The sequence below is a fragment of the Peromyscus leucopus genome, chromosome 15, assembly GCF_004664715.2.
Source record: "Peromyscus leucopus breed LL Stock chromosome 15, UCI_PerLeu_2.1, whole genome shotgun sequence".
Lineage (NCBI taxonomy): Eukaryota > Metazoa > Chordata > Mammalia > Rodentia > Cricetidae > Peromyscus > Peromyscus leucopus.
In genome coordinates this window covers 58,311,649-58,324,131 of record NC_051076.1, presented here as the reverse complement: position 1 = coordinate 58,324,131, position 12,483 = coordinate 58,311,649, and the positions used below count along the sequence as shown (strand labels likewise).

Genomic DNA, 12,483 nt, shown 5'->3' with positions numbered 1-12,483 from the left:
CCAGGACAACCAGGGCTACACCAGAGAAACCCTGTCTCTAAAAACAAAAAGGAAAGGAAAAAATTACTAAAGCCATGGAATTTGATTTGTGTTGACTAACTATTCCTGAACATGGGGCCTGCCATGGAATGTGGCTGATACACCAGTGTTATCCATTGAAGAGAAGTGATATTCCCTTTCCCAGCAGCTATTAGTTGAGAATAGCTTATTAGCTAGGGGCAGGGCCATGGCCACTTCCTGTCGTCCGTGATGGGATTTTTTTTCCTGCTTGAGTTGGTGCAGGTCTTGGCATTCTGTCACAGTTTCTGCGAGTTCACATGTGCATCTTTCCTGTTGTGTCTGGAAAATGCTGTATCCTTAAAGTCATCTACTACTTCTAGCTTTTAAATATTTCCACCCTCTCTTCTGCATAACTCCAAGTTTTAAGGGTCATGGTGTGATAAAAATATCCCATTCAGAGCTGAGCAATTCCAAAGTCTCTACTCTGCATGTTGTCCAACTGTCTCTGTCTAAATTATCACCTACCGCAAGAAGGAGCTTCTCTGATGAGTGTTGAGTGATGCACTGATACTTGGATAGAGCAGTATGTCATTAGGAGTCATTTTACTGCTGTGTTCCTTTTGCAGAATCATAGTGGTGCATTTCCCTGAGGACCTAGGACCTAGGACCTCTCCAGTCTCAAGGTCTTGGCCACTTACACGGTGTCGGGGATGGGTTCCATCTCATGAAGAAGGCCTTGAAGCCAATCAGAAAGTGGTTGGTTATCCCCTAACATTTGTACCACTTTTGCATCAATGGGCATCTCTTGTACGTGGATCATTATTATAGCTTGCAGGATCATAACTGAAGGTAATTAATGATTACTTTTCTCCTCTAGTAGCATGTATAGAACCTTCCAGCACTGTGAATACTACCCAGAAGGGATGAACTTCCAGCTGAATACCAGATAAGATTTCTCCTTGTAGTAAGTCCTAAGTATGTGGTGTCTTCAGCAATAGGGACTTAACTATCAAGTTGTCAGAATAATCAATAGCACTGGCAATAATCTTTAGTGCTTGAGAGGTGTATGGGACTCAGTAGGTAACTTTAAAGATGTAATTGTTGTAAGTATATTTTTTCCAGATTGAAGGGTTAGTTCCTATCTTAGAAAATTTTGACTTACAATTCATGTCTCATGTGAGGTACCTTCAGACCATATGCACAGTTTCTTATTTCCCATACAGCCAAAGAATGAATCTCTACATTCTCCATTAGCATGTTGTCAACGCTGGTCTGAAGCTGATAACCACCATAGCTGGCCCTTCTACATTCTTAGTAAAATTCCCACACATGCCCCCAAAGCGCACACAATACATCACTTGTATGGCCACATGACCTTGCATTTCAGCTTAGTAAGGAATGACCTGCAAGCACCTTCAGAAGCTGTTTATTCACAGGGTATTTCTGTTTCCATCTTGCTTAGCTATGATATTTCAGTAAAATGTCTGCCTTCAGCTTAGTTTTCTTCATCTCCAGGGAATACTTCACTTCTTCCATGGTTAGTCCGCTTTCCTTCAGTCTTCTCACAAAGCTCTCTGTGGCACCACAAAGGTCCTTAATCTCCCGAAAGGCAAGCTAAGGGAAGAAAAACCTTTAAAGTTACAAGCAGGGAGCTGAGATTCAGTTCTCTACTCTGAAACCACGAAGCTGCCAGCCCAGGGAACTTCCCCATGGGTCTGAGCTCTCAACATCATCAGTCATTTACATTTTCTGGTTTAAATATATAATCACTAATATTTCTCCAAGAATAAATACAGGCCAAAGTGAGTCCGAAGGAAAACAAATGTGTTCAGAATGTGTTTGAATCTAGAATTGGATCAGCTTCTCACAGCGGCCAGTACTTCCAGATCTCAGGCACTGAGTACTTATATACCTCCTTTTATACGCTGAATGAGGCAATCCGTCCCGTAAGAAGGTTTTGTGAGGTGTTTGTGATGATGGTGATGAATGTGAATGTTATCTAGGAATGTGAGTTGGCATTTTATAAGGCCCCTTCTGCAACTAGGTCAAGGTTACCCATTCAAAAACATTATCCAGAAACGAACAGATATCCACTACGCATATGCCAAGAGTATATTCGGGCCTGAGACTGCAGCTAAGAACAAAACGGATAACAGCCCCTACTTACAATTGCTTTCTCAAGTGCAGTCTGTTCAGCAGGTCTCGGGGCTTCCTGAACGGGCTCACAGGTAGGACAGGAACTGCTCCACTCTCCATCAATGCATTGCAGCTTCTGTGTGCCCACTAAACGGTACCTGGAGATGTCAGAACAACGCTTAGCCTCTGTGTCTTCTAAGCTGAGCAATGGAGACTAGTTTTGTGTAGCTGTATTTCAGTGTTTCAATCTGTGATCGATTCACTTCCTGCCCCCGAGCCTTAGTGTATGCTTAAGTTATCTCATTCTAACAAAACAGCTATGAAGCAAAACAGCTCTCCTGAAATGGTGGGCAGACCCAAGGGATGAGTCAACCCAGATTAACATGGCGGAAAGCAAAAACTTCAGAGCCAGTGTGTTTTGGGGGGACAGGTGAGGGAAGAAGTGTTTGACCAATCACAAGCTAAACAGGCATCTGCATTAAGCTCTAAAATGCAGGTGCAGGTGAACGGGATAAATGAAGGCAGTAGTGTGTGATCAGAAAAAAATAAAAGGTGAGTCAAAACTGACAAGTGGAACTTAAAGGCTGAAGAAGGTACATAACCCAGATTAAAGCAAGGGAAAGAAGGGCGGGAACCCCATCAAGGAAGGAGACCAGTCCATCTGAAGGAGGGTTAGTCCTTAACACAATGCTTTAAGGGTCCAAACTCTAAATCATTACATTTCTGATTTTTTTGTCTAAGGTTTCTGCTCTTGGATTTCGTGAGAAATATTTCATTATTTGTATCTGAGGCAGTTAGAGAACCCCATTCTTGCAGATGTTCTGCAGACTGTAGGCATGCCTGTTGGTAGAGGGGGCGGGTTTGCTGGCCATTGCTCTCCTTTGAAGACAGGAAAACAGAGAAGGAAGATAAGGCCTGGTAGACAAGCAGACCAGGCCCATGAGAAGTTCGTAACTGCAGCGTTGAGTACTAGAATCCAGTTTCCCTCTGTTCCCTCTGCATATAGATGCTGCTCTGCTTGTAAACATGGTGCAGATCCCTGTTTTCTGGCCTGATGCTACCAAGGATTGCTTGATAATAAAAGATGTCCAAACTCCCATGGAGTCCTCTGATTTCTTCCTTAGGTATCTTCAAATAGTTGTCACTCCTAAAGCCTCTAAGGCCTTCCTGATGATGGATTTCATAAAACTGGCCTTGTCAGCAGAATTCCAAGAGGGAATTCTGGGTATGAGCAAATTCTGGGTGTGGACATGGGTTCTGCAAGGGAAATCCTAGGCTGGCCTCAGCCACCTATGTGATTTGATGTGTCCCCATTCTGTGACTTATGGGAAGCACCCTGTGAGTACGTGTGTGCCTCAAAAGTCCAAGAAAGATAGCTAGCCAAGTTGAAGGCAACAAACAAATCAGTGTGGGAAAACTGAGTGGCCGCTGCTGCCTATGCGAGACAATCATTCTGGCTCAAAGAAGCCATCGAGAAGGAAATAACAGGATGGAGAGATGGTTCTAAGGTCAAGAGCACTGACTGCTCTTCCAAAGGACCCGGGTTCAATTCCCAGCACCCACATGGCAGCTCAACACTGTAACTCCGGTTCCAGGGGACCCAACCACCTCACACAGACATACATGCAGGCATAACACTAATGTTCATAAAATAAAAATAAATAAAATTTGCCAGGCAGTGGTGGCTCACGCCTTTAATCCTAACACTTGGAGGCAGAGGCAGGTGGATCTCTGTAAGAGTTTGAGGCCAGCCTGGTCTACAGAGTGAGATCCAGGACAGCCAGGGCTGTTACACAGAGAAACCCTGTCTCACAAAACCAAAACAAATAAATAAATAAACAAACAAACAAACAAATAAATAGATAAATGATGAAGAAGGAAATAACACGGGTTCATGAGTGGAAAGATCATAGGGAGAACTAAAGTCAGAAAGAGACGCCAGAGTGGCATAAATCAACAGCAAAGACACTTCAGCAAAGAAGCTTGAGCTGGCAGAAGAGCGTTCACAAGTATAATTCTGCAGCAGACTCTACCAAGACACAGAAGACCTAACATGGAGATCGCCTGACGATAACGACTCACAGCATCTGCCTGCCTCCCCCTAAGACACCCCTCCACTCCTCTAGAGGTAGTGGAACTGAGAGCCAAGTCCAAGCAAAAACAGAGTGTGTGCCTGCTACTGGGACTGTGGGACAAGAAGGCTGGTGGCCTCTCCCCAGTACTACAGCAGCTGTCACAATCAGCCACCACAAGGGAATGTGGAGTACTGGCGGCATGGTGAGCGACTGTCACTAGACATCCTTGGTCCAGCTCTAAAGACAGCCCCGTGCCAAGTGAAATATAGACGCCCACGGAGAAACTGCAGTCATATCAGAATGAAGCACACAATGTGTGTTGCGGCTTTTTCTGGTGCTTACAATGCCGTGTACAGTGGAGAGGAGAGATGTCGTCTTGCACTGGGTACCTCCAGTCAGGTCTGAGCCCTGATATCCATAAGGTTGCTGTGCTATGCCAACAATACCAGAAGGCGCGGATGGTGACAGACTCGGTGGAGACAAAGACAAACTACAGGGGTGTGTTGTACTCGGAATAAGTAAACACAGAAATGGTGAGAGCAATGCAGGGTGGCCCAGGGAGCCTCCCCAATGCAAGCAGCCCCAGTTAAAGTCGGTGGGTGTCCCCCGACACAACAGGAGTGTGAGGGAAACTTGTTGGAAAGAAGGAATTTGGTGGAACCGGGTGAGAGATGAGTGAAAGGAGGCAATGGGGGGACATGAAAATGACCATAATATATTATTTACATATATGAAATTGTCAGGCAATAATACATTTAAAAAAAAAAACAGTCAAGCAGCCAAATTTGGACAATAAAACTTTGGAAATCACTCCCTTAAGAAAAGATTCCAACTCCTATTCCTGAAAAGACAGTGTGTACCTTTAGAACTCCAGAACAGGCACCCGGTGAGGGGGGGGGAATAAAAGGGAAAATCCGGGCCCATCCTCCAGTTGGAAATGCCATGAGAAACAAGGCTTCCCCTGAGCCAGACAGTACAGTGAGCCTCTGGTTCTGGAGAAAACAGTGAATAGACACTTGTTCCCAGGCTCCATGTCCCTGAAACAGACTCCTCATACAGAGTTGGCTACATATTGGTCCCTGTAACACAGAAAGAGTCACAATGCAGACAGCTCCAGGTGCCAAAAATACACAGATCTGGAACTCCAGAGGAGTTTAAGAACCATTTAGCAGGAACTGAGAACTCTGGTAGAAAAACAGTCCCAGTTCTCACTTTGAGTCTGGGGCACATGCCCCCAAAGGTCTATACCATAACCCCTGAACATATTGTGAGAGTAGACAAGGTGCATGACAAACAAACATGTCTTGGCCATAAAGTCAATCTTGAGAGACCATACCGGTGACTCCACCGGCGCCAAGGCCATATACCAGTACTTTCTAAAGGTATGGGGGAGCACCAAGAGATCACAGAAACAATCCATGAATTGGGAAAGGCAAACATCACAATGCTTGTGTGTAATCCCTTTAATTTGTTGTCATCCCCTATCCAAAGGCCTGATAGAACATAGCTTAAGACAGCTGGTTACTGGGAATAGTAAATAAGTTGTATTTGGCTATATTTAACACTGTTAAAGTCTCAGAAATACAACTGGGCCATCACCATGATGTTCTAGGTACTGGATTTGTCCAATGATTTCTTCAGCTCTGATATAGTAGTTGAAAGGCAAGAATGTTTCGCCTTTCATCTGGGAAAGACATCAGTGGACTTTCACCATGGTTCTCCAGGGTTATTTACACAGCCTCACAATATGCCATGGGATAACAATATCTGACCTAGCGGAATGGACTGGAACCAACAACTGTTCAAATATTGCATTACACTGAGGAGACATTAATCCAAACAAGGTCCAAAGACCTGGATTGTTTATGAAATACTTGAGTGTTGTCTATTACCATAAGATGAAAGTATTGCCACAAATATGACAGACAAGGCACAGGCTTTCCTCCTTTTCTACATGGGTAAGAGAACACAGAAATCTGCAGGGCTGATTTGATACTAGAGGGCTTCCATCCCATGGCTGGCCCCTCCCACTTAAGGCCACTCTGCAGTTCAAATACAAGGAAGGTATGGGACAGTCAGAAGCTCATTCCATGGTGTTCAAGGAAGCAAAACCAGCTGTGACCACGTCCAGGCTATGTAGATAGTTCACACATGATAAGGTGCTATCCATGCAGTATCTGTTGGAAAAGTAAGGGTGTACTACTTACGAAGTCTTAATAGCCACAAAACCCATTGACCTAGAAGCTGTTGTCAAGGTACTGACCACTTACCCACTGGAGGCTAGATATGATAGTTGTAGCCCCACCCACAGTCGGGTACAGCACTGATAACTGTAGCAGTTAGAATAAGTGAGAATATCTTAGATGTGTAGATAGCACATTCTCCCTCAGAAGAGAACTCCAACAGTGTGGATACCCCCATTAACCATCAAATAGAATACTTTCACTAGTGTGGTGGTCTGAAGAAGAAGTCCCCCCCAGTCTCCAGCCCTTGAACACTTCATTCCTAGTTAGTGGCACTGCTCGGGGAGGGACACCCTTGTTGGAGGAAGTGTGTCACTAGAGGGGTGCTATGAGAATTTAAAGACTCATGCCACTTGAGTTCATGCTCTCTGCTGAGTGCTTGCAGTTGAAGATGTGAGCCCTCGGCTCGCTGCTCCAGGCACCCTGCACCTGCTGCCACGCTCCCTGTCGAGAGAGTCGTGGACTCTTACCCCTCAGGAACCACCGACCCAAATCAGCCCTCCCTTCTGCCCGTTGTCTTCGCTGTGGTGTTTTATCATAGGAAAGTCACTGCTCCAACTAGGACACGAAGGGTACTTACTACTCTACGCTTACCTGTCTTCACAGTAATAAGTAACAACAGATCCCGAAGTGAAAGACTCTCCTTCAAAGTAGCCATGGCTAGGCATCTCAGGAGGGTCACAGTCTCCTAAGGGGAAGACGGCCTGGAGTGAGATTTGTGGGAGCCGGGTACAATCAACAGGATAGTGCACTGTGTGTGCTCTGCAGTCCGCCATCTTCATGTTGGTACAAGTGAGAGCCGGGTACAATCGACAGGATAGTGCACTGTGCGTACTCTACGGCCCGCCATCTTCACGTTGGTACAAGTAAGAGCCGGGAACATGCTCTCCATCCACTCTTTCTCATGAAAATCAGCATTATCCATGGAAAAGACTCTTTGCCCAGCTCACCCCCTGAGTTACAAGGAGCTGGGAATCCTTTCTGACCGGCAGAGCTCCAGGAACAGAGCTACACACTGTAGGACTGCCAACTTAATTTGCAAAAGAAGGCAAATTAGGGCGGAAGCCGTGGCTCAGCTGGTAGAGCGTCTGCCTTGCATGCATGAAGCCCTGGGTTCAAGCTCCAGCTCTGGATAACAGGAATGTGGCACTCCTGAAGTGGAGGCAGGAGGATCAGAAGTTGGGAGAGGAGGGGAAGAAAGAGGAAGAAAGGAACAAGGAAAATGTGTGTCATAGGGGAAGGAAAATAAATCCACAAGACAGGAGGTGAAGGTTTTATTCTGGTTTATACACTAATATTGCCCCCCAAAGCAATTTTACCCCAGAGTGACAATACTAATCAGTACTTACTACTTTGGCATATGGGCAAGGAAGGTGCCCAGGTGTGGTCCTCTAGGCACTGGCTCCAATTGCTTCCCTTGAGGATGTAACCATCATCGCACTTAAACACGATTTTGTCACCTGCATTCACAGGCCCAGAATAATTGATCCTGCCATTTTCCAGTACAGGCTCGGGACAGTGGCCCACTGGAGAAGAGAACAGTCAGTGTTCTAAGAGGCTAAAAGTCATGCTTCCCCAAGCTTCAGAAAGATAGTAACTCGGTACTTAATGGTGCACATATACCTAAAAGGATAGGTATGTATTATCAAACCATACCCATGCAGGATGAGAAAAGGCCAAGGTACCATAACAGTGGACAAAAAGGAATGGGTCTATTGTGTGGATATTTCCTCCAAAGCTTCTTAAGACCTACAACCTTCAAAAGAAGACTCATTAAGACTCTGGAAGTTCTAAAGGGAAAACGCTTCGCAAGAAAACAGCTAAGAAGCCTCAGGAACTTCCTGAATCTGACTCGATTCACAAGGTTTTTCCCTCCCTAAGGTTACACAAACAACAAGAACCGCTGGGACCTGCTCAGACCAGCTGAGTGGCCTGGAAGAGATTTTTCAACCTGTCTAGCTTGCCTGCAGGTTGTACAGAGAGCTGCAGGTTCCCAGCTTTTGTGAGCCATCATAAATGCTGGGGTGGGCTTTTGGTAATGCGGCCGGCCATCTTTGAGTCATTCCTGCTCCTGTAAGTAAGCCCTCACCCATAGTTCCGTAAATAACCCCAATAAACTCACTGATTCACCAAGCTGGACTTGGGCAGTATCCTTAACTTTGGTCTGTTATTAATTCCCTATCTGGAATGGTAGACATTTTTCATGGAATAGTGTTACAAACATGGTCCTGCATAAGAATGATATGATTGACAACTGGACTACACATAATGAAAGACGTAACTAGTTATTACCAGCAGCACGTTCACTATACTGCTACGGTGAACTTTGTTCAAATATCTTAAGCCTATGTTTCAAGCTTTCCTTTTCTTTCATGTAGCCAAATATACACTTACTCATGTCTTACTTTGTTTTTTCATATATAAATTTTAATTATTTCTTTCTTGTTGAAAATCAGGGGTCAATGGAGAGGGATGTAAATTTTTTCATATGGAAAAAAACTTCAAAATGTTATGTATACATAAAATTAACACAGTTTATTAGAAAGTATAACAACAAAATGGGGCTGGAGAGATGGCTCAGAGGTTAAGAACACTGGTTGTTCTTCCAGAGGTCCTGAGTTCAATTTCCAGCACCCATATGGTGGCTCACAACCATCTGTAATGAGATCTGGCCCCCTCTTCTGGCCTGCAGGGATACATGAAAATAGAACACTGTATACATAATAAATAAATAAATCTTAAAAAAAAGTATAATAACAAAATGATCTGGAAGAATTATGCTGTCATCATAGAAGATAACATAATGAGCTTTGCCACCTGGAGCAAGCCGCTTTAATCTCACTTATCAGATATGTAAATTGAGAATACAGTTTCTCTTAATTTAAAAGTAACATGATGGACAGGCATGGGTAATGTGCCTGGAATCCCAGCACTGGCAGAGAGGTTGTAAGTTCCAGGTCACTAGGGGCTACATATCAAATTCCGGGCCAACATGATGGGCTACTGTAGCAAGATCCTGTCTCTGAAGCACCTGGGAGAGATGGAGAATAGCTTCTTAGAAATTGAGTTGTTTTTAGTTGTTTGTTTGTTTTTGTAATTTTAACATGGCCCACAGGAAGCAGGATATAATAGAATATAGGAGATGTCGATATGAACAGAAAAACCAAACTCACAGCGGCACTCAGGGGCGGGACCCTCCCACTCCTCTGAGAGACTGAGGGCCAAAGTCTGTTCTCCCACCAGGTGGTAGCCTCTGATACAAAGGTACACGCCCATAATCTGTCCTTCTTCTTCCTTTGCAACAAACACACTGTTGTCCACTGGAGGAAGCTCTGAACAGCTCTCTGTTAGAAAGAAAACAGAGAACAGAATCATTTGGCGTATCACTGGCTGTGTGGGCACCCCACTGGATTCCTCCCGCCAAGTCTCTGGGGGACTAATCCTCACACCATGTCCTCTCTCTCCCATTGCATGTACATCCCAATCCTCATTCTCCAAGAATTTCTGAAGTTATGTTTCCAAGCAGATCATAGGCACTGTAGTCAAACTCAACCACGAGTTATCCATTCCTGAACAAGCAATTCCTTCCCAAGTATCAGTCCTCGAGTTTTCAATAGTTGGCGTCTCAGGATTTTGAAATTGTCACTTTTTGGGGTTCCAGAATAAAAAGAGCAAATCAGCAATGACCACCCATCAGAAGAAGCAAGATCAACACTAATATACACCAGGTCCCCAATGAGTATAGAGCATATACCATAATTGAGAACTTTTAATAAATATTATAAATGTAAATTTCATTAAAACTGTATACAGAATGCCTCTTAGACCACAAACTGACATGAACTATCTTGTAAGGAAATCACACTTACCCTCTAAGGCAGAAATCAGCCACAGCAGACAGCACACAACCCAACAAAGCATTTGGCGAGCAGTTACTTGAACCAGAGTGAAATTAAACCGCGATTTCGATCAAAAGCCCTTCTAACCACTTAGGATCAGAACAACTTCCTTCTAGAGTAGTTCTATCTTCCTCCTGGAACAAATGTGAAAAAGAAAAGCCCTTCCTGTAACAGGGAAGAACGGCAGAAAGAAGACAGTGTAGTCCGTGGCTCTGCAACCGCAAACAATGATTAAAGAGCTGCCAGATTTAAAACTTTAGGAAATTTCCCAGTTTCTAGAAATGCAAACCAGTTGACGAGTCGCTTTAAACTGCAGGTTTATCCTTCCCCAACAGGCATGGGCCAAATGGTCCTCCACGACCTTGACTTCTGTCAATATTTACCAGTGTTTACAGTCCAGTGCCTACAGCTCTCTCCAGGTCTGGGGGCTGAAGACGGGGTGCTGATCAATGGTGTCACCTCCTCCCTCCTTTTCTAAATCCTCTTCTGTGCCAGGAATAGTACTGACAGGCAGGGAAGATAACGTAAGCTGGGAATGAGCGCACCAATGACACCGAGGCAGAAGCTGAGTTTATCAGACAGACTTCAGGACCACCACAGTGGGAAAGACACTAGAGAGGCCAAGTCTACCCAGAGGCCACTGAAGGGGCTGCTTTGATCTGGTGGTAGGAGTTCCATGGGTAGCCAGCCAGTGTTTCAATGTTACAGTGTTCTGGAAAAGTGAAGTAGTGTTAGAAGCAATGATAGTCTTCACCCTTGAATCAGAAATAGCTCAACACAACCACCTGTCCCGAGCAGGCACCCACATTTTATAGCTAGAGTTCATTATCAATAACTCTGATAGCGGTCTTCCTTGGAGGCAGCAGTGGCCTCGCTCTGAGCCAAGCCTTCTGTGAGCCAAAGCAGTCTTGTTTTGAATGCCTCAGTCCATTCATCCATACCAGATCAGTTTCCACATTAGCCACCTCAGGTCCATGCTCAGTACTGAAGACCGGAAGTTCGAGTATTACCAGGAAACTAAGAATTTCTTTTTGGATGCTTAATCTAGTTGATAAAAGAATTTTAAAACAGAGTCAGAAGGAAACTTGTGAATGACTTTATTAGAGTTTGAAGGAAAGAACAACAGAGCAGGCAAGGCTGCAAACCCTGGCAGCTGCCATGAGGAGCGAGGTGGTGATGAGGAGGAAATAAAGCCATGTAGTATGCAATGGAGGTTGGCAGGCAGCCGCGTTGGGACCAGGAGTGGGGTACTTCAGAGAAAGAATGAGAAATCCCAGAGTGCCTGGGAAAGCAAGCTTCTACTTTGGGCTGATTGGGAAAAAAGAAGGAAGGGAAAGGTGTATCTGAAAACAGAGGGCCTCTGCAGTGTTGACCGAGGGAAGCACTCTCTGCCTGAAGGAGAAGCTTCACCTCATTATCGCTTTACAGCTACCTCTTCCTGGATGCTGCCCGATTTCATTAATTATTCTTTCCTCTCCTTAACATAGCATAAAGCAAATCAGATTTCCCTGGGTGACGGGGTGGGGGAGTGGCGGGATTCTGGCCAGGTGATTGACCGGTCCAGCTGGTTAACTCTTAAAAAAAAAAAATTAGTACGTTTTGAGAGGCTTAGAATGTCAGCTCTCCACCCAGGAACAGAGGTAAAACTTAGACCCTGCATTTTTGAGGAGGAGGAAGTAGTGTTACCTTAATAGAGCTCAACAAGGACTTTGCCTTTTCCTACAGTAATTTAAATCCTATGGTGCTTGCCTTTCTAGTGTTACCAAAGAAGCAAGAAATGAGCTCAAAAGTCCACCAGGAGGGAAGGGCCCATCTTCAAAAGCCTCCAAGGCTATTAATACCATCCCCCAACTTAAGAAGGTACATTTAACCTACTTGTCTGTGGCTTCCCAGAACTGGATTGAGTCGTTACCTGGCAATCAAGAGGCAGTCATTAAATATTTGTACATCAATGAATGAATGTCTAGACTGGCAACAAGGCATGGCTGTAACAATGCCATGGACTTTGAAATGCTAGAGGGACTTGATCGTCATACCAACAGCTGGAAACAGGTAACACTTGACAACTTCAGAATCAGTTCTTTCAAAACTTTCAAACACATTTTGGAAAATACTAATATTATGTGCATC

General features: G+C 44.6%; 1 protein-coding gene across 1 annotated transcript; it reads right to left on the bottom strand.

The window, feature by feature from the left end:
* Nucleotides 1-1,410: 1,410 nt before the first annotated feature.
* C4bpb (complement component 4 binding protein beta) lies at nt 1,411-12,482 on the bottom strand. The gene is made up of 6 exons (XM_028874988.2): nt 10,324-12,482; nt 9,628-9,798; nt 7,804-7,980; nt 7,049-7,142; nt 2,168-2,294; nt 1,411-1,614 (listed from the first exon to the last, which is right to left on the bottom strand). The coding sequence occupies exons 1-6, from the start codon at nt 10,373-10,375 to the stop codon at nt 1,459-1,461; spliced, it is 777 nt and encodes a 258-aa protein (XP_028730821.1). The 5' UTR covers nt 10,376-12,482; the 3' UTR covers nt 1,411-1,458.
* Between the last annotated feature and the right edge of the window lies 1 nt (nt 12,483).

Bases quoted from the DNA above. Each gene is read 5' to 3' on its own strand.
- C4bpb (XM_028874988.2), bottom strand. From the start codon at position 10,375: ATGCTTTGTTGGGTTGTGTGCTGTCTGCTGTGGCTGATTTCTGCCTTA. The intron at 7,143-7,803 runs GTAAGTACTGAT...TCTTCCCCTTAG, and splicing joins CTTGCCCATATGCCAAAGTA to GAGACTGTGACCCTCCTGAG. The intron at 1,615-2,167 runs GTAAGTAGGGGC...TTCTTCCCTTAG, and splicing joins CTGCACTTGAGAAAGCAATT to CTTGCCTTTCGGGAGATTAA.